The following is a 22723-nucleotide window of genomic DNA, read 5'->3' as shown; positions in this document are numbered from 1 at the left end:
AGTTTTCTACCACTCTCTGATTGAAGAAGAACTTCCTTACGTTTGTACGGAATCTATCCCCTTTCAACTTTAGAGAGTGCCCTCTCGTTCTCCCTACCTTGTAGAGGGTGAACAATGTTTCTTTATCTGCTAAGTCTATTCCCTTCAGTATTTTGAATGTTTTGATTATGTCCCCTCTCAGTCTCCTCTTTTCAAGGGAGAAGAGGCCCAGTTTCTCCAATCTCTCACTGTACGGCAACTCCTCCAGCCTCTTAACCATTTTAGTTGCTCTTTTCTGGATCCTTTCGAGTAATACCGTGCCCTTCTTCATGTATGGCGACCAGAGCTGGATGCAGTACTCCAGGTGAGGGTGCACCATGGCCTGGTACTTCGGCATGATAGCCTTCTCCGATCTGTGCGTGATCCCCTTCTTTATCATTCCGAGCATTCTGTTTGCCCTTTTCGCCGCCGCCGCACATTCTGCGGACGGCTTCATTGACTTGTCGATCAGAACTCCCAAGTCTCTTTCCTGGGAGGTTTCTCCAAGTACAATGGTGCCTCGCATAACGGACGCCTCGCACAGCGAACGCTGCACATAACGAACTTTTTGTCTTGCTCCCTATAACGAACTTCGTTTCACACAACGAAGTCGCCCGAGGGGCCCGGGGGGGGGGCGGAACTACTCTCGCCGCTTCCTAATGTGAGCCGGGAACAGCAGCACCCTCCTGTCTGAATGCAGTGTTCCATCATCTCCCTCCACCTTACCTTAGATGCCGAGTTTTCCGGCTTTCTTTTTCGGCCAGCCACACACTTTCAAAGAGCAGCACATGCGCGCATGCTCTGTTGTTCAATCTTCTCCTCTGACGCAACCGGAAACCGGAAGTTGCAGGAGAGGAGAACATTGATCAACTTCAGCAGCTGCGCGTGCACAGCTTTTTGAAAGCGTGCGGCTGGGTGAAAAAGAAAGCTGGCAAACTCTGCATATAAGGTGAGGTGGAGGGAGGGAAATGTAGGGCTGCAGAACGAATTATTTTGTTTTACATGTATTCTTATGGGAAAACAGGGCTGCAGAACGAATTATTTTGTTTTACATGTATTCTTATGGGAAAACGCGTTTCACACAACGAACGTTTCACATAACAAACTTGCTCCTGGAACGGATTAAGTTCGTTGTGTGAGGCACCACTGTACTGCCCCGGACATCCTGTATTAGTGCATGAGATTTTTGCTACCGACATGCATCACTTTACACTTATCCATATTGAACCTCATTTTCCATGTCGATGCCCATTTCATGTTGCAGATCTTCGCAATCCTCATGTCTTCACTACTCTGAATAACTTCGTATCGTCTGCAAATTTAATCACCTCATTCGTCGTACCAATGTCCAGATCGTTTATAAAGATGTTAAAGAGCACGGGTCCAAGCACTGAGCCCTGCGGCACCCCACTGGTGATGCTCTTCCAGTTAAAGTATTGTCCATTTACCCCCACTCTCTGTTTCCTATGCTCCAGCCAGTTTTTAATCCACGTGAGTATTTCACCCTCGATTCCATGGCTCGCAATTTTGTGAAGTAGTCGTTCATGTGGAATCTTGTCGAACGCCATCTGGAAATCCAGATATGCAATGTCTGTGGAGGAAAGGAGAAGGGAGCAGGAGACTGGTATGGAAGGGTGGTAGAGGGAGAGAAAGGGGGGCAGATGCTGATGAAATTGGCATTTAGGGAGAGAGATGGAAGAGGAAAGGATACTGGATGGAATTGGGTTGGAGGGAGAGAAAGAGGGCAAATGCTGATGGAAGTGGTGTGAAGGGAGAGAGAAGGGGTACATGCTGATGGAAGAGGGGTAGATGGAGAGAGAGAAACGGGCAGATATTGGATGTTAGTGGGGAGAAGGAGCCTATGCTGGATAGAAGTGGGAATGGGAGAGAAAAGGGAGCAGATGCTGGATGGAAGTGGGGAGGAGAGAAAGAGGGGAGCAGACAATGGAAGTGGAGAGAGAGGGCAGTTGCTGGATGGAAATGGACAGAGGAGAAGATGCTGGATGGAAGGAGTAGAGAAAGAGAGCACATGATGGAAGGAAGGGATACATATAAAAAGGCACATGCTGGATGGGGGAAGAGGATAAAGCTAGTTAAATACTGGAGGGGGTGAGGGAAAGAGGTGGAAAGCTGTAGGTAGATGTGAAAAGGGAAATTGAAGACTGGGTAGTAAGAATTTAATCTAGACAGATGCAGAAAATAAATTGAGAAGACAAGAGAAGGAAAGGAAAGGAGAGAGTAAAATTCCAGATCATGTGGTGTGGGAGAAGGAAGGGAAGGAGAGGAGAGATATTCCAGACCATTGGTGAGGGGAGTTAAAGGAAGACGATGGATGCCAGACCAATCAGGGTGTCGGGAGTAATGGAAGGGGAGGCAGACAGTTTCTGAAAGGGGCATAGAAGTAGAGAAAATGCCATATGGAAGGACAGAGAGAGGGTAGACAGTGGATGTAAGGAAGAGAGTGAAGAGAAGATGATAAAAGCAGAAACCAGTGAAGATAAATGTAGAAAAAAAAATTCTATTTATTTTTTTTGCTTTAGGATAAAGTAGTGTTGTAGCTGTGTTGATAAATATTTATAAATAGAAAATGGAAATAAGGTGATCTTTTTATTGGACTAATTGTAATATATTTTTGACTAATTCAAAAACCAAAACCCCCTTCCTCAGGTCAGGAGAGGATACCGTAACAGCAGTATGCTTTACTGATCTTAGAAAAGAGGTTTTGACCTCTGAAAGCTAATTGAAAAATGTATTAGTCCAATAAAATGTTATTATCTTATTTTCCATTTTTATTTTATTTTTCCCCTCCTTTTGGCCCCCTTTTATGAAGTCGCAACAGTATTAGCTCTGATGCTCAGAAGAATTCTATGCACCGGAGCTTTAACTGCCAAGGCCAGGAATAAAAAAGGCTAACATGGCTTCATAAAAGGAGGGGGTTTATGAAACCACGTTAGGGTTTTTTTTGCTAGCCATGGTGGTAAAAGCTCTGATGCTCATAGAATTCAAATGAGTGTTGGACCTTTTACCGCCACAGCCTGCAATAAAAAACCCTAACGCAGCTTCATAAAAGGGAGGGGGGGTGTTATTTGTTAATTTGTATAGTGATGGTTGCTATTTGTCTTTTTTCAAACTTACATCTGCTGTCTTTATATTTTTCACAAAATTAGGGAACATGCATCACTGTTTCTGTGGTGTTGCATTGTATGCAGAGCCCAGCTTCTTGGTGGTTCAGTTTAACATTTGTCTACACATATTTCTATTTTACCCCCCTCCCCTCCCTTTTACAAAAACATAACATGGTTTTTCGCGCTGGTCTTGGTTGTAACAGCTCCGACCCTCATAGGAATTCTGTGAGCATCAAAGCTGTTAACTCTATGGCCAGTGCTAAAAATCACACAACGGTGTTTTAAAAGGGGGGGGGGTAGTTTCCAATTACATATTCCATACTGGGCGAAGGCGTTTTCGGTGTTCTGTGTTTACACAAGACATAGCCCCTCTTCTACGAAACTGCGCTAGCACTTTCTAGCACGGGGAGCCGTGCTGAATGTCCCGCGCTGCTCCCAACGCTCATAGGAACTCAGTGAGCGTCAGGAGCAGCGCGGGCCATTCAGCGCGGCTCTCTGCTCTCTCTGCGCTAAAAAACGCTAGTGTGATTTCGTAGAAGAGGGGGATAGTTCTCTGTTAGCATTGACTGTGCAGGATCAATCTGTACTAGTCTGGCTTCTTTAGGGCTCCTTTTACAAAGCTGCGTTAGAGGTTTTAGTGCATGCAGCATTTTAGCACGCGCTAAACCTGCACTATGCAGCTAGAACTAACGCCAGCTCAATGCTGATGTTAAGGTCTAGCGCGGGCAGCAATTTAGCGTGCGCTATTCTGCGCGTTAAAGCCCTAACGCGGCTTAGTTTTAGAGTTGGTGAGTATATAAGATGGTGCCTTTTCCTAGGTACATTCATGTGCAATGTGTGAATTGTTACTAAAATCATGTTTTTCATATAGATGAGAGGGGATCAAAAATTAATGGACCCTGGTACGCCACTCGAACAAAAACACTTTTTTTTAGCCAATTCATCCAAGTGTGAGTCCAATAGTATAATTTTAGGAGGGAATATTTACCCTCTATACCAGTGGTCTCAAACTCCAACCCTTTGCAGGGCCACATTTTGGATTTGTAGCTACTTGGAGGGCCTCAGAAAAAAAAAAAAGTTAATGTCTTATTAAAGAAATGACAATTTTGCATGAGGCAAAACTCTTTATAGTTTATAAATCTTTCCTTTTGGCTAAGTCTTAATAATAATATTGTCATTTATAGTAAAGAGACATATGATCAGGAAACTGTTTTATTTTATTTTTGTGATTATGATAAACATACCGAGGGCCTCAAAGTAGTACCTGGCGGGCCGCATGTGGCCCCCGGGCTGCAAATTTGAGACCACTGTTCTATAAGAATTTTACCTACTATAAGAATTTTGAGGGGATATGTTGACAAAAAGTTATCTATGTCGTCGCATGTTAACCACGTTGTGCGAAAAAGGGTTTCTTATGTTGTGGAAACTGAGCTCAATTAGATCATATTTTTAAAGCACCTCTTTTTAATTGCTTGTTCAGTCGTTAGTAGTGGGTCTTTTAGATTACCGTATATACTCGAATATAAGTCAATCCAAATATAAATCAAGACCCCCATTTTTCCCCGCCAAAAGGAGGAAAAATGGTTGACTTGAATATAAGTCTGGCGGCTTAATATTCAAGTGCCTGCCCTGCCAGGTTCTCCACTCAGCCCCCCTCCCTGCCAAGTTCTGCACCCAGCCCCCTTCCCTCCCTGCCCTGCACTCAGTCCCATTCCCTACCAGGCTGTGAACCAAGCTCCCCCTTCCTGCCAGGCTCTGAACACTGTCCCACCTTCCTTCCCTGTACCCTCTTCTCCCTAAAAAGAGCCAACCTCATCAGTGATGTAACAATGGCTTGATTGTCCCATACTCCCCTCTGCCCTCTAACCCAGCCAGCAGATTAACCATTCCCCTGATGGTTCAGCGTGTATCCCATGCTGAAACCCTCCTAACGTCGAGGTGGGGCAGGATCGCAGCAGAGGAAACAGCTCAAAGCAATGCAAAGATGCTGTAACCGCGATCTTCGGCTGCAGGCTCAAGCTATAAGATAAACGGTGCAGGGAGGCCAGGGGGAACACGGAGGCCTTCCCGGGGGGGGGGGGGGGGGTAGGGGTGTGCGTGCAGTCTTTCGGGGGGGGGCAGTCTTTTAGGGGGGCAGTCCTTCAGGGGGTGGGACAGGCCTTCAAAGAGGGGACAGGCCAGGGATGGTAGCATAGGCCTTCAGGGGGCAGGCCTTCGGGGGGGCAGTCCTTCAGGGGGTGGGACAGGCCTTGGGGGTGCAGGCCTTTAAGGGTGGAACAGGCCTTTAAGAGGGGGTGCAGACCTTTAAGAGGGGGGACAGGCCTTCAAAGAGGGGACAGGCCAAGGATGGTGGTATAGGCCTTCAGGGGGGACAGGCAGGCCTTCTGGGGTGCAGTCCTTCAGGGGAGCAGACCTTAGGGGGGCAGTCCTTCAGGGGGTGGGACAGGCCTTGGGGGTTCAGGCCTTTAAGGGGGGAACAGGCCTTTAAGGGGGGTGCAGACCTTTAAGGTGGGGACAGGCCTTCAAAGAGGGGACAGGCCAGGGATGGTGGCATAGGCCTTCAGGGGGGACAGGTAGGCCTTCAGGGATGGGGGTACAGGCCTTCAGGGATGGGGGTACAGGCCTTCAGGGGAGACAGACCTTCAGGGGAGGGGGCCCTGGTGTAGAAGTACACGGAGGGAGGGAAGGGGAGTTCAAAGAGACGTGCATATGCCGGACTTTGGGGGGGGGAGAAATAATGGGTCTAAAAATAGAGGAGAGGGAGAGAAATGATAGACAATGGGATTTAGGGAGGGAAGGAACAGAAAGGGAGAGAAGTTGGACACAAGGGATGGTGTGGAGGGGGGATAGAGATACTGGATAGGAGGGTAGTTGGGAAAAGAAAGGGAGAGATGGTGGACCCTGGGGTGGTGGGGAAGGAGGGAGAGATGCTGGATGAAAGGGTAGTTAAGAAAAGGTAGATCTGTGGATGGAGACGAAAAAAAAGAAAGATGCCAGACCTCCGGGGGAGGGAAGAGAAACAGAAGAGGACAGAGATGGCAGATGGATGGTTAGAACGGAGAAAGAAGAAAGAAGAAGACCCTGGCAAGCAAGTTATCAGAAGATAACCAGAGCCTGGGACCAACAAGATTTGAATAATGACCAGACAACAAAAGGTAGAAAAACTAATTTTATTTTCTGTTTTGTGATTACAATATGTCAGATTTGAAACGTGTATCCTACCAGAGCTGGTGTTAGACCGCAAACATGGGCTAGGATTTAAGAGAAAGAGGAAAAGTCTTTTTTGTTTGTTTATTTTGTTTACATCACAGCACCAGTGTGGTTAGGAGAAGGCAAAGGGGGGTGAAGAGGCTATAAAATAAACCCACCAGGATGTCTGAAAAAAACACCCAATTGGTCAGGAAAATCAAATCGAAAAACCAATTCAGTAGGCTGAATAGAATCGAATCGAAATTTTTTTTCCTGAATCGGGCAGCACTAGTTTGCACACTGCATTGAACCGCAAGGTATTTGCAGTATACGTAGAAATAAATTGTTTATATTATGGGCTCCTTTTACGAAGCTGCGTTTTTAGCGCACGCTGAAGATTAGTGCGTGCTAACCCCCCCGCTACACGGAAAATACTAACGCCAGCTCTATGGAGGCGTTAGCATATAGCGTGTGGGGCAATGTAGCGCGCTAAGCATGTTCTAAAATCGCTAGCGCAGCTTAGGGCTCCTTTTGCTAAGGTGTGCTAGCGTTTTAAGTGCACACTGCTGATTAGTGCGCACTGCTGATTAGCGCGCGCTAACCCCCACGCTACCTGGAAAATACTAATGCTAGCTCTATGGAGGCATTAACGTATAGCGTGCGGGGCAATGTAACGCGTGCTAAAACCACTAGCGCAGCTTAGGGCTCCTTTTACGTAGGTGCGCGCGCTGCTGATTAGCATGCGCTAACCCCCACGCTACGTGTGAAAACTAACGCCATCTCAATGGTGGTGTTAGTGTCTAGCGCGCGCAGCAATTTAGTGCACGCTAAGCACGCACTAAAACCGCTAGCGCAGCTTAGTAAAAGGAGACCTGTGTTTCCCTAGCCCAGTTCCTCTTCTCTTTATTATTACCGTATTTTCGCGGATATAACGCGCACCCGTGTAAAACGCGCACACGGGTATAGCGCGCAGAAATCACGATGATATGCACAAAAACTTTGGTATACCGCGCTCACGGGTATACCGCGCATGCTGCCCGACGCTCCTTTCGCCCGCCCTGACTTTCTGTGCGCTGTCCCGACTCTTCGTTTACCCCCCCTGACTTCCGTGCACTGTCCCCCCTTGAAGGTCTGTCCCCATCCTGAAAGCCTGATGCCCCCCCCCCCGACATCCGATACATCCCTCCCCCCGAAGGACCGCCGACTCCCCAACAATATCGGGCCAGGAGGGAGCCCAAATCCTCCTGGCCACGGCGACCCCCTAACCCCACCCCGCACTACATTACGGGCAGGAGGGATCCCAGGCCCTCCTGCCCTCGACGCAAACCCCCCCCCCCCCCCACGCCCGCCCCCCCCCAAGAACCTCCGACCGCCCCCCCCAGCCGACCCGCGACCCCCCTGGCGACCCCCACGACCCCCCCACCCCGTACCTTTGGTAGTTGGGCCAGAAGGGAGCCCAAACCCTCCTGGCCACGGTGACCCCCTAACCCCACCCCGCACTACATTACGGGCAGGAGGGATCCCAGGCCCTCCTGCCCTCGACGCAAACCCCCCTCCCCCCCAACGACCGTCCCCCCCAAGAACCTCCGACCGCCCCCCCAGCCGACCCGCGACCCCCCTGGCGACCCCCACGACCCCCCCACCCCCCTTCCCCGTACCTTTGATAGTTGGTCGGACAGACGGGAGCCAAACCCGCCTGTCCGGCAGGCAGCCAACGAAGGAATGAGGCCGGATTGGCCCATCCATCCTAAAGCTCCGCCTACTGGTGGGGCCTAAGGCGCGTGGGCCAATCAGAATAGGCCCTGGAGCCTTAGGTCCCACCTGGGGGCGCGGCCTGAGGCACATGGTCGGGTTGGGCCCATGTGCCTCAGGCCGCGCCCCCAGGTGGGACCTAAGGCTCCAGGGCCTATTCTGATTGGCCCACGCGCCTTAGGCCCCACCAGTAGGCGGAGCTTTAGGACGGATGGGCCAATCCGGCCTCATTCCTTCGTTGGCTGCCTGCCGGACAGGCGGGTTTGGCTCCCGTCTGTCCGGCCAACTACCAAAGGTACGGGGAAGGGGGGTGGGGGGGTCGTGGGGGTCGCCAGGGGGATCGCGGGTCGGCTGGGGGGCGGTCGGAGGTTCTTGGGGGGGGCGGTCGTTGGGGGGGAGGGGGGTTTGCGTCGAGGGCAGGAGGGCCTGGGATCCCTCCTGCCCGTAATGTAGTGCGGGGTGGGGTTAGGGGGTCGCCGTGGCCAGGAGGGTTTGGGCTCCCTTCTGGCCCGATATTGTCGGGAAGTCGGTGGTCCTTCGGGGTGGGGGTGCGAGTGGTCCTGCCGGAGGGGGGGGATGTATCGGACGTCGGGGAGTCGGCCGGGCAAGAGGGCTTGGGCTCCCTCTTGCTCCGATCGTGGATGCGGGTGCGGGTGGGAGCGCGTGCGAGCGGTCGTTCGGGGTGGGGGTGCGAGCTGTCCTGCTGGGGGGGTGAATCGGGCGTCGGGCGGGGTGGGAACTATGTTTTAAAACTTTTGTATACCGCGCTCAGGCATATAACGCGCGAGGGGTATGCGCGGTACGTAAAAACACGTATAACGCACGCGTTATATCCGCGAAAATACGGTACATGCTCTCCCTCTAAGGACCTTTTCCTATTACAATATGTTTATTTATATCCTCCTCTACCAGCCTTTATCTACTGTAGATTCTGTGGCGTAGTAAGGGACATGAGGGGCATGTGGACCACCCCCGGTGCCAAGTCAGTGGGGGTGCTGGCACCTCTCCGCTCTTGTGCCATCCCTCCCCCTACCCTCTGCATTATCTTAGCTAGCATGAGCAACTTCTGCCTGGTTCCCGTCTGAAGCACTTCCAGGTCATGGGGCCAGGAAGTGATATCAGAGGGAAATCCAACGCTGATGCGAAGATCATGCTGCCAAAGCCACTTGCGCTGGTGAAGATGTAGAGGTACTGGGGGGGGGAGGGAGAGGGGAGAGCACACGTGTGGAATGGGGGGCAGGAAGGAGCAGGGGTGAGAAGGAACAAGGTAGCATGGAAGGAGTGGGGGGCATGGACAGGAGGACATGGGGTGGGGTGGGGTTACTTCCTACCCTTATTACACCACTGTGTAGATGACTCCTTTTCCTCAGAACTATTCCTAAATCTTCAACTGATCGTTTAACTCCTCACCTGATCATCCGATCTCTCCAGAGTCTCAATCCCCTCTTCCCTGCTCAGTGCCTATCCTCCTCTCTCAGCCACAGGCTCTCTTCAGCACTACTTTTAAAATTTTATATGGTATTTTTATTCCTCTTGTTCCTCTGCTAGGGAACACTTACAGATTTTACTATGCAAGAGGTATTCAACAATTTAAACTTTCCCTTCCTTCTAGGAAAGGAATTAAAGGAGTCAAGGACTTTAGCCTTCTTTGGCTTTTAAATTTTCTCAATTATGGAATGAACTCCCTTTAACTTTGAGATGTCCTAGTCCTTTCCAATTCTTCCGCAAATCTTTAAAAACTTTTTTATTTGCTAAACATTTTGAAAATTAATCTCCTTGCAATTTTAGCATATTTTTCTTTAATTATTGTTAACCGAGTCGAGCTTCCTCTGGTTGATGACCTGGTATATACAGTAAAGCTAAGTTTTAGTTTAGTTTCATTCAATATTTTCTCCCCAGCTACTATGGGCTCCTTTCACTAAGGTGCGCAGGCGTTTTTAGCGCATGCAGGAAATTCCCACGCTCTACACCGCGCGCTACGCTTCTAGAACTAACGCCAGCTCAATGCTGGCATTAAGGTCTAACGCGCTATTTTGCACGTTAAAGCCCTAACGCAGCTTAGTAAAAGGAGCCCTATGTTTAATCATATTTAAATATACATTTCCCAAGCTCAATTCAGTACATTTACCCAGATAAACAAACGTTATACTCTTTAGCAGCCCCTCTATCACTCTCCTAATGCCATCTATCAAATCCTTGCCCCTTTCATGATATTTCCTGTCTCCTTTTTGCTCTTTCCTTTTTCCGGTTTCTCACCCTCTTTTGTCAAAATGGCCACTAATGGTGTGGCCCCAGATACTGTTTGCAGCCCTAGAGCTGGAACTGCTTTTGCAGTGCAATTGACCGAAGCTGGTCTCTGGCTTTCCTTAGACTTCCTTGTAGTGTAGAAATTGTTCCCTGTGCTCATCTCAGATCTTTTTAATGGTCTGTTCTTGCCTTCACCACTTCTCATTATAGCTGGTAAATGAAATATGAGATTATCCCCCTCTTTTATTAAGGTGCGCTATGTTTTTTAGCGTGCGTAAATATTAGCGTACGCTAAACACTAACGCTATGGACGCGTTAGCAGTTAGCGCATGCATTGATTTAGTGCACGCTAAATCCGCGCTAAAACGCTTAGCGCACCTTTGTAAAAGAGGGCTTATGTCTTCTGAGAGCTGTCAGGTGGGCTCCGTATCGAGACATTTCACAGTCACTGGAAATACCCAAGTTTATCTAGTCCCAGCAGTTAAGTTCCTTCAATTTTGTAACTTCTGCTCTAATCGGTCGTGAAGTGTATTAATGGAATTTATGTGTAGGCTGGTAAGAACTTCAATAAATTAAAAGTTATGCAGCATATTATTATCAAAACGCACAATCTTTGAAGCTTTCTCAATTCAGTAAGTTGGCCGATGCTCAGGGCCAAGATGCAATTGTTACTTTGTGGTCCACAAACCCTGTAGAGTACCCAGTCTACTAGCGTAATAATTAGCTACTGTTACACGTTTGTCAAGTTATCCTGCTGAGCTATAAATCCACCTTGAACTTAAGATTCTAAGAGTACAGAGACCTTCGTTCTAATAGTTCATAAAACTTTAATGACAGGCACAGACACAACAGTGGTGCATCGCTGTTGAATCATATTTCCCAAGTTACTAGAAGCCAAACGTGTGCTATTAGTCTGCGAAATGTGGGACAAATCATTAAATATTAACAAAACTATGACAGCTGGAAGTTTCAATAATGCTAGGAGTGTTAAATATCAACACTTAAGTTTATTGAAAATATGAACACATTTTCTTTCTCTGTGGGGGGGGGGGGGGGCACTACAAATTTGAGATATGAAATAGAAGTGCTCAATGGATCCTTGGGAGATTTCATTTCAGAAGTCCTGATCACACTTTTTTTCTGAGCCTGTCTCTTGATCTATCTTTGTGAATGCTCCACTGTAGATATTGGGATAGTGCAAAAAAATCTTCAGTATAGCAGAGATTTACCCCCCTCTTTTACTAAGGTGCGTTAACCGATTAGCGCTCGCTAATTGAATTAGCGCATGCTAAGCACTAACATGTGTTTAGCACGCTAATTTGATTAGCGAGCGCTAATCAGTTAACGCACCTTAGTAAAAGAGGGCCTTAGGTTCTATATAGGCAATCAGGGCCAATGATTTTATTTTCAAAAACAATGCTTATCCCATATTATGATGTCTATTGGAAATCACAGACTTTGATCAGGAATCAACAGAGGTATACATCTGTTAGTATGCTTTTGGTTCATTAATGCAACTTCCTTCATTGGCTAGTGTACGTTAAACGTAGAAACATAGAGTATGACGGCAGATAAGGGCTGGCAGCCCAACAAGTCTGCCCACTCAAGACTAGCTCTCCCTCCCTGGGGTATCCATTTTTAAGCATAACTCTGTGATACCCTTACCTGTTTGTCCCATTGATTCTTGAAGTCGATCACACTGCTGGCCTCGACCACCTGGCGTGGAGGACCATTCCATTGATCAATCACCCGCTCGGTGAAGAAGTACTTCCTGATGTCACCATGAAGTCTTCCCCCCCATGAGTTTCAGCGGATGCCTTCTTGTCGCCGTGGGACCCTTTAGAAAAAAGATTTCTTCCTCCACTTCAATTCGTCCCGTGATGTATTTGAATGTTTCTATCATATTCCCCCTTTCTCTGCACTTCTCGAGTGAATATAGGCGCAGCCTGGTCAGACGTTCTTCATATGGGATGTCTTCAAGTCCTGATACCATCCTAGTGGCCATTCTCTGGATTGACTCCATCCTCTTCACGTCCTTTTGATAATTTACTGTGTACTGAAAATAGCCTATTTAAATTTAATGTGTTGTTGCTGCCCTGGGGTCTACAGTTTCTGGACACAGGTTCAGGCCCATGTGTTACAAATTGTTAGTTGAAACAATGTCACATTTTTAACAGAATTTATGTTCAAGAAAGACCCTAGTGGAGTGGTATTAAATATACTAACATGCCGGGTAGGTTTCTATTGGTTGCCAGATTTGTAGTTATCAGATATTGGATGGCGTGACCCATCAAATGCACGCATGACAATAGCACCCCGACAAATGCTTCCCAACAATTGCGCTCATGACAAATGCACGCACTATTTTGTCTTTTTGAGGGGGTGGGGGGGACCACCACTGCACTTAAAATATTCACTTCCTATCTAGTGTTAGGGTAAGGTTTATCTGGAAGGGCCTGATTTGCTCAGACTTCTCAGGCCCCATCCCTTCCAGATATCCACTTCTGGCAGATTCAGTCACGGGGTGCGATTGAAGGGGCACCATTGTTGTGCACGCACTTGTCCCTGCGCGCAATTGTCGGGGCGCATGTGTTGGGGGCGCAGTTGCCATGTGTACCATTGGAAGGCAGGGATCCTGCCTACAATGTGGTTACAGAAAATATGGGAGGGAGTTTGTGTAGTGAGCATGAAATGAACTAAGGGATAGATTTGAAGTAGAGTGGACCCCCTTTTTGAAGTTAATGAAGATAGAGAATTAAGGCAAATATTTAGTATTCCTCCTCTTTGACAAATATCTGCATAGCTCTGGTGTAATTTGGTGGCTGGTTATTTCTCTCTGCTTTAAAAACCAACGCACACAAAAAATAGCTTGTTTTTCTCCTTCTAGCAAAGATACCGATAACTTTTGGGTTTCATTCTAAAATATGTTTAGTCTCACTTGACCTACTGTTTGGTGGCCTATACTTTTAGAAATTCAGATTATAATATTTGTTTTTGCAAGGGAATTTGGAGCAAGCAGGCTGTGGACCCAGAGCACCAGACATTGGGCTAGCTTCACAAAGCAAACCGATCGTCTACCGAAGAGAGAGAACAAAAAAAAACCACAGTCTCAAACATAAATTAAGCAAACCCTTTTAGTTCAGGTAACCTTGTTAAGAGACTCCACAGAGTGGCTATCAAGGGGTCTGCAGAGCTGCTCAGGGTAAATCTCTGGGGATTCCTCACAATATGTATATCTTTTTTTTTTTTGTTTGCTTTTTTTAACCTAAAGGAAGATAATTGCTACAGTGTGGTAGATATTAATCCTTCACTGTTAGCATCATTCATGTAGGCTATGCCTGAGGCAATGCTGATATGGTAAGATGTTCTGTAGCTGTTTTTCCTAGGTGGCATTTTCTAGTTACAAAATACCTTGTGTTGTGAGACATTGGAAAGTTTAATAAAAATGCATAAAACTATCAGAAAAAAAAAAAAAACCCACACCTGGAACTTGAGAAAAATTCATGAAGAAAATAAAAGCTAATTGAATTTCTTCTTGCCTGTGCACATCCCTTGGAATCACCAAAATGTGATTATCTTCACTTTAATAAATATTGAGAAGACAGCTCAATAAGGGATATGTGGTTAGATTATCAATTACTACTTTCAAAATGTGTGTCCCCAAATTATTGTTATAAAGTTAGAAAACGAGCAGAGCCACCAAAAAACAGCAAAGTACCACAAACATAGGGCCTGTTTTACAAAGCCGCGTAGCAACAGCCCCGAAGCCCTTTAAATCTCTATGGGCTTCGGGGACGCTAGCGCAGCTTTTTTTAAAACAGGCCCATAGTTTTACCTTGCAAGGTTTATTGAGCAAACAAGACTGCAACAAAGCAACGATACAAAGAACAAAAACAGCTCAGCAGTGTATAGAATAACCCCCAAAGAACCCCCCCGCCCCATCCCAACCCAAGCAACCCCCCACCCCCACCCACACCCCCGGGTCCTCCATCCAAATACACTGCAGCAAAGGAATAGAAAAGAAAGTCAACGCACCAAGCAAAACAAAAGGAATCACAAAACAAGAATCAACAGTTAAGTACCCGGCTACGAGCCAGAGGAGTCAAGGTAGTCCAAAAAGGTTCCCAAGTACGCTGAAAAATGCGGTCTGGGAGAGAAGAAAGATCTTTCACATCCCTCCTCTCCCGCATCAGGAGAGAAATCATTTGGCATCGCCAGAGGGAATGGTCCGGAGCATCAGCCTCAAGCCATTTCAACAAAATGCATTTCAGAGCAATCACGACAGTCCACTTGAGGAAAGCTGCAACTCCCTCCGAGCGAGGAAAGTAATGAGGAACAGTCCCAAATAAAGGCAAAGGGGAGCTGCGAATGGTGATATGCCAAATGCTCTCCACAAAAGCAAAGATAGCAGCCCAGAAAAGTTGAACCTTAGGGCGAGACCAAAACATGTGTCCCAAGCCCGCTTCCGGAGCCTGGCAATGAAGGCAGGCAGCAGTAAGACGAAAGTGGGACAAATAAGCCCTTTCAGGAGAGATGTATAAACGAAAAATCAACTTAAAATGTTGTTCCCAAAAGGTAGTATATTTACGAAAGGCAGGCAGTCGACGGACAGCCTGCAGGAGTACATCAGAGGGCAATTCAACAGCAAGATCGCAAGACCAAGCATCTCGCAACCGAGAGTGGTCAAACAAAGGGGATTCATCCTTCAAATGGCGATGATGGAACTTAAGGGGGACGGGAAGTTGGGAACCAATGGTAAAAGCCGTGGACAACAGCACCTGACAGGAGGCTTGCAAATCATCTTTCTTTTATAAATGTACACTTCTCCCTCCGTATTCGCGGTTTCAGCAATCGCAGTTTCGATTATTCACGGTTTTTAGCATACTGGCTCCTCCCACAAAATTACTTCAGCTTGCATAGAGAAATCGCTGATTCCAAGCGTTTACAGAGAAAATCACTGATTCCCAGCACTTTCTTCACCGTGTTTTGCCTCTTCTTCAGGAACAGGCCAGGTCTCCCACCAAGTTATTCCTGGTTTCACCATATTCAGGATGGTTTTTAATAGAAAACAGCGAATAACATATGAAAAAGTTATTCACGGTTTTTCTGTATTTGCGGTTCTGTTAATCCCCTATCACAATGAATACGGAGGGAGAAGTGTACAGTCCCTAGACAATATTTGGAATAAATCTAGAAGGTTGAATTCTATCCCAGCTCAATCACATTGCGGCATCCTATGCTTCTCAGCCATTCATCTCCCTTTCTATTTGTTTATACTTTTTTTTGTTTTTTGAGTGGGGAATAGGGGGACAGAAACTGTCTGACCATGTGATTTATCTTGTGTAGCACTGGCCTGGATTCTGTAAACAGCGTCCTGATTGTAGGTGGTCAACTGCTGCCTAACCAGGCAATCAGGACACATGTTTTCTAAATAAAACCTCCCAAGGCAGGCCGCCTAAATTGGAGGTGCTTTTGGAAGCCTAGGGAGGTGCACAAGCCCGTATAAGCTTGCCTAAGGCTAGGTGTGGTTTGGGCTGGAAGTTGCCTTATGTGGACCTAGGCAGCTGTACGCATCTCCCTAGGCCAGCGGGAGATGCGTACAATGTAGGCAAGCAAAATGCTGGCCCACATTGTAAGCAGACCCAGCCACTGAGCTTATTGTGGCAAGAGATTTCCCTGCCGCGATAAGTTTAGCAGCGGCTCATCCCCCCGAACATTCGCAGCAGGAGGGATGCCCAGTCCCTCCCCCTGGAACCCCTCACCCCCCGTGCATCGCCAGCAGGAGGGATGCCCAATCCATGGGAGGGGCCTAATAGATCTGGCCAATCGGAATCTTAGGCCATGCACAGTACATCTCAGAATGCACTGGGAGATGGGCCTAAGATTCCAGTTGGCCCAGGTGTCTAAGGCTGCCTACTTTCGGGGGGGGGGGGCAATTGGGGGGTTATTATAGGAAGGATTGGGCATCCCTCCTGCCGGTGATGTATGGGGGGTGAGGTGTTCCAGCAGGAGGTATGCCCAATCCCTCCTGCCATGATCATTGGGGGAGGGGGCAGGAGGGACTGGACATCCCTTCTTCAGTATTCTTTTGGGGGAGAGAGGGGTTCCAGCAGGAGAGATTGGGCATCTTTCCTGCCAGTAGTCTTTGCGGGGGGTGGGGAAAGGTTGATGTTGATGCTAAACTTATCACAGCAGGGAGATCCCATGCTGTGATAAGCTCAGTGGCAACCTGATTCTTTAACTGGCATCTGTAACATGGACATTGGTTAGAGAATTAGGTTCTTTTAGGCGGGCTTGGGTACGATTCTGTATAGGACGCCCCTGTGTGATTCTCGAAAGCCGCTTAGGCAGCTTCTGAGACTGGGCGTCCTATACAGAATTCAGGCCACTGTGTACATTGACTTTCAGTATCTATAGTTAATGTCTGGTTACTTTTAATTATTTTTAAGTTCCTTTCTCTCCAGAAGAACTATACTTGCAGCTAAGTGATTGAAACAATATGTTATGCTATATCATACTGCAGGGGTCCTCAAACTTTTTAAACTGTTGGAGGCCGGACTATAGTTTGAAAAAAAAAAAAAATAACATGAACGAATGCCCATGCACATTGCACATATCTTATTTGCAACTCCTCCCCAAAAAAAAAAAAAAAACACGATACAATATAGGATGTGGGCAAATGACCAATTTTGGCCTGCTGGCCTGAGCTCAGGGCCTGACTGGCGGCATTACTAACCTGCTGTTGTGTGGCAGCTAGTAACTGAGGGAGAGTAGAGGATCATGCTCTGGGCCTGGCTACTAGTGCTGCCCGATTCAGGAAAAAAAAAAATTCGATTCGATTTGATTCAGCTTATTGAATCGATTTTTCGATTCAATTCGATTTTCCTGCCCAATTGGGTGGTTTTTTCCAAACATCCTGGTGGGTTTATTTTATAGCTTCTTCACCCCCTTTGCCCTCTCCTACCCACACTGGTCCTGTGGTGTAAACAAAATAAACAAACAAAAAATACTTTTCCTCTCTCTATTAAATCCTAGTTCATGTTTGCAGTCCAACACCAACTCTGGAAGGATACACATTTCAAATCTGACATATTGTAATCACAAAACAGAAAATAAAATTATTTTTCCTACCTTTTGTTGTCTGGTCATTTTTCAAATCTTGTTGGGCCCATGTTGGTCTGCTTGTCTTCTGATCAGGCTCTCCTTCTTTCTTCTTTCTCCGTGCTAACCATCCATCTTCCATCTCTGTCCTACCCTTCTGTTTCCCTATCCTCCCCCGGAGGTCTGGCATCTTTCCTTTTTTTCATTTCCATTCCCCCCCCCCCCGCAGCTGCAGCAATGGACCCCACCATCCACAGATCCACCATCTCTCCTTTTCTCATCTACGCTTTCATCCAGTATCTCTCTTCTGTGTCCCTATTCTCCTTTCCAGTACTGTCCCCCTTGTGTCCCTGTTCCTATGCTCCCTCCATGCCCAGCATCTTATCTCTCCCCCATATCCAGCGTCTTCTTTCTCTCTTCCTTACCTCCTGTATCCCCTTCCCCGGGTACAGGCTTTCTCCTACTATCTCTCCTGCCATCCTGCACCCTGCCCACCTACTTTGGAGCAGTATCTGTCCCTCTTGTACCCTTCCCCTTGTGGTCTTGCATTTCTCTCTCCCTCTCTCCCCATTAGTCCAGCACCTCTCCTCTGCTTTCCTCCCCCTCTTTTTGGTTTAGTCTCTTTCTTCCCTTCACTTCACCCCAGGTCTGGCATCTCCCCTCTCCTCTCTTACTCCTTCCTCCTCCTCCCTCTGCACAGGCCTGCCTCCCCACCGCCAAAGGAACTCTTCCTCCTCCTCGCTCTGCACAGGCCTGCCTCCCTGCCTTGAAGACCTGCTCCCCGCCGCGAAGACCTGTTCCCCCCACGAAGGCCTGCTCCCCCCACAAAGGCACTTTCTCTCTTCCTCTCCGCTGTGAAGGCCTGCTCCCTCCCCCTGCTGCAAAGGCACTCTTTTCCTCTTCTCCGCCGTGAATGTCAGCTCCCCCCACGAAGGCCTGCTCCCCTGCCGAAGGCACTCTTTTCCTCCTCTTCGCTGCGAAAAAAACACCTGCTCCCCCCGCAGCCTGCACCTTCCCCGCTCTTACCTCCTTAACACTAATAAGGCAGCCTGCAGGCTTGCTGGTGTTATAGCGATCCCTGCAGCTGCCCATGGTCCTCAGCGGCACATTCTCTCTGCCGCGATCCTGCCCCTGATGTCAGAGGGGGATCGCTATAACACCAGCGAGCCTGCAGGCTGCCCTATTAGCCTAAAGAAGGTAAGAGTGGGGAAGCTGGGGGAGATAAGTGCGGGCAAGCTGGCGGAGGCAAGAGTGGGCAAGCTGGGCGAGGCCTTTCTGACCGACCCTCCCCCCTCAAGCAGGAGCACCAGCGGACGGCCAGCAAGAGGCAGCACTGCAGCTCCTGCTTTAGGAAGGCACGGGGGAAGAGTCGGCCATTGAATTGGGAGGCCGATTTTTAAAAAAGTTGAATTGATTTGAATCGATTCACCTGATTTAAATTGGTGAATCAATTTGAATCGTGAATCGGGCAGCACTACTGGCTACTTACTACCTGTCTGCCTCAGCCTAATGATGGTCTTTGGGCACGTCCTTGGCTCCAGCACATCACGTCCCCGTGTCACCTCGGCCAACGCTAATGACACTGGAGCAGCAAAAAACTAACAGATGGTCTTAGGGGATCACAACAAAACATTCTAAAACACCTGCAGTAAGAAGTAGATGGTAACGCCAGAATGAGTCTTGGAACAAAAAGGGAATCTTAGCAATAGACCTAAAGTTACAAGTAGATGTTTTTCTCAAGTCTTAATTCATGTGCTTCGGGAATTGGAGTGAGAACAGTATCTAAGAACAATAATGGAAACTTACCCTTAGCTAAAACAAGATTTATAAAATTAACTAATTTTATAAGCCAAATAATAATCCAAGTAATAATCTTAAACCAAGTAATAATCCAAGTAATAATCTAAACCAAGTAATAATCAAGTTTCAAGTTTAATAATAATTTGTTATCCCACCTTTTCAAATTACAAAGCGGCTAATAATAAAAGAAAACAGAAAACAGGGAAATACAGACATATTAAAAATTAATTATATCAATAAAGACAAGTAAAAAAGACGCACAAGACAGACATACACGAGAGGAAAGAGGGAAGGAACTACAATAATCAAAGAAAAAAAAAAAAGAAAAACAGTAAGGAAAAAAACCCTAAAAGGTAGTGGGTATATTTACGAAATTGTTAAGAATGCCAAGGAAATGCCTAAGAAGAAATGGTAAAATATAATATATCTGTCCTTAAAAAGACAATTAGACTGCAATCAAATTGCAAAAGCATCTTTACAAAGTATTGATTTTAGAGTTGACTTGAATTTATCTAATGTGCAGATCTCCCGTAAATTTAACGGGGCTGAATTCCAAAGTGTGGGAGCGGTAACGGAGAATGAATTATTACACATGGTATTGATGATTTAAAGTGAGGGAACAGATTTAGGTTTGACGACCGGAGAGTACGCTGAGAAGATAGGGGAATTCAAAGTCTATTGATAAATTCTGGTTGTTCAGTTAATCAGGTTTTGAAAGTCAGCAGCATTATTTTGTAAGTGATACGATGAGGAATAGGTAACCAATGAGCTTTGACCATCAGAGGTGTAACATGGTCATATTTTTTTAGCCTTAAAAATAATTTTAACGGCAAAACACCAGAAAACAGATAAGAAGGACATAAATCTAAAATGCATTGATTTGTAGCAAGACATTTGAGCAAAGATATTATTTCATTAACTGTGATAGGTTTAAAGGTTAACCATAATCTAGCATCGATTATAACCAGTATTAGACTGAATAACAGAAGCGGGATGGTTCTGAAAGGTAGCAAACATTGAATCTACTTTACTAGAAAAGAGCAAGCTAATTCTTCATTTTCAGGTTATATTCCCTTGACTATGCCAATGCAAACTATATTAAAATGTATCCATCACACTTAATTTTTCTAGAGGCCTGTTGACTGGTAGTCAAACAGATTGAACTGATTTTACTTTTTATTTTAGGGGTAGAGAAGACGGAAGCATCTGAACTATGTTTCTAGGAGATAAGTGGGCCTTAGACCTCTGGCCATGGTGGAACATAAGGAAGGTCTTGATTTTAATGATCCTTTTACTTTTACAAATAAAGGCTGATTTAAATGGGAAGAAAGAAAATCAATTCATCTGGAAGACAGGTAGGAGACAGATTCATGTTTTCCTTTAACATTTATTTGCTTTACTTAGCTTTAATTAAATTTCTACTTACTGATGCATCGTACACAACAGTGCTTTATTATGAAGAATTGCCCTAAAGTGTAGTAAAATCCCTCACATGGGTCTGCTCAAAACTCTCTTGGGTCCTGCTCACGTGTATCCTGTCTTCTTAGAAAAGTAACAATTGTTTCCAGCAAGAATATTAGTTTATTTTTTTAGAAACTTGTATAACGGGTTTTTAAAAAAAATTTATTTACAAAGCAAGCAACATAGAACACACTGCCTTTACCAGGATACTACTTAAACTAGGTGCATGGAAACTTTTGCAAATGTGACTATCCAAAAGAAAGCCACATACAGTAAAACCTTGGCTTGCAAGAATAATTTGTTCCGAAACCATGCTTGTAATCCAAAACACTCTTATATTAAAGTGAATTTCCCCATAAGAAATAATGGAAACTCAGACGATTTGTTCCGCAACCCAAAAACTTTAATACAAAATACTGTACGAGGTACTTGTATTGCAAGACATTGTTTATCAAGTTAAAATTTAATAAAGGCCCTCTTTTACAAAGGTGCGTTAAGCGTTTTAGCGCACGTCTAGCGTGCGCTAAATCAACGCATGCGCTAAGCGCTAACGCGTCCATAGGATAACATGCACGTGTTAGTGTTTAGCGCGTGATCAGTGTGCACTCTAATATTTACTGCACGCTAAAAAGCATAGCGCACCTTAGTAAAAGAGGGGGATAATGTTTTGCTTGTCTTGCAAAACACTTGCATACCAAGTTACTTGCAACCCAAGGTTTTACTGTATTTTTGTCTAGCACTGAAAATTCTTTGCACACAGTTCTTTTAGCCTATAGCTAATTCAGCAATAGCTATTCTCTGAGCTTTCTCACCTATGTCTCTTCCTGGAACTTTTGTTTCAACGCCCACTGACTGGTTAGAACACCATCTTCATATGAGTTTCCTCTTTGCTTCCTGTTTTCCATCTTGGTCTTCAATCCACCTCTCCATTTCCTTACCGCTGATTTTGATGCGTGATTGCTACAAAAGAGAGGTGACTAATCAATCCAGAGGTGCTATCAACTTTTGATTGCAAACTAAAGCAAATCCAAGCCCAAATTCAGTTCTTCTGCTGTAATATACTATGGGAGATATTTCAGATGTTGTATTTGCGATTTCCACATTGAAATATAGGTATTTAGATGCATTAATTGCATATACATATAAAAATTGATTTCAGAAAGTCACTATTTACACAGAGATTCATATTATGTAGAGATTTCAAGGGGACATGGTTTAGGTGGGACTAAAATCTATATGTATATTCACTATTTCATAAAGGGAGTTACATATGCATGGAGAAATAGTTCCATGTCAGCAATGGCATGTGAATGTTTTTTTAAAAAATGTGTTTTGTTTCATCCAGGGTGTTACATGAGGGATTAAGTGAATCATTCTTCTTAATCCCATGTATTTGTGTCTTCCTGTGAAATGAATCCATGCTAAAATTGAGGCCTCACTACTTAATTGGTGGCACTTACATAGGGTTACCATACGTCCGGGAAAACCCAGACATGTTCTCTTTTTGGAGGACTGTCCCAGCGCCTGGAGGGATTTCCAAAACCTGGCAGTTTGTCTGGGTTTTGAAAGTCCTGAGCTCGGAGGCCGCATCTGGAAGCCTTTGCACATGCGCAACCGTCACCATGTTGACACCATACACACGTACACATGCGTGTGACATCATTGTGTTGTGTTTAGCTGCATCACCTGCTGGAACGATATTCTGGAATTTGCTATTGTACCTATTGGAGCATATTTTGGCTTTGGGTTATATTTGTAGAACCATATTTTGACCTTGAGTCATTCAGGGCCTTTTGACTCCTACTGTCACCACTCAGTATTGCTATAGACTTTAGCTGCATCATCTGTTGGTAGGATATTTTGGAATTTGCCATTGTACCTATTGGGCCGTATTTTGGTTTTGGGTTGCATTTGTAGAATCGTACTTTGAATTATTCAACTCATTCAGCAAGAATACTTAGGTCAAACGACCAACATTTATTAATTGTTCCTTCTTTTAAAAACATTAATACACGTTGTCAATTTATCTT

General features: G+C 45.9%; 1 protein-coding gene across 7 annotated transcripts in view; it reads left to right on the top strand.

Moving 5' to 3' along the window:
* THSD7B (thrombospondin type 1 domain containing 7B) overlaps window positions 1-22723 on the top strand; it is a 924116-nt gene that overhangs the window by 139561 nt on the left and 761832 nt on the right. For all 7 annotated transcript variants that reach the window (XM_033944565.1, XM_033944564.1, XM_033944562.1 and 4 more), the window contains exon 3: window positions 20418-20587. In XM_033944565.1, the coding sequence (XP_033800456.1) occupies window positions 20446-20587 (142 nt within the window). In that variant the 5' untranslated portion in view covers window positions 20418-20445. The remainder of the gene's footprint in view (window positions 1-20417; window positions 20588-22723) is intronic.

The sequence above is a fragment of the Geotrypetes seraphini genome, chromosome 5, assembly GCF_902459505.1.
Source record: "Geotrypetes seraphini chromosome 5, aGeoSer1.1, whole genome shotgun sequence".
NCBI lineage: Eukaryota > Metazoa > Chordata > Amphibia > Gymnophiona > Dermophiidae > Geotrypetes > Geotrypetes seraphini.
Note: the sequence above shows the minus strand (reverse complement) of the source record. Positions and strands in the feature narration are given on the sequence as shown.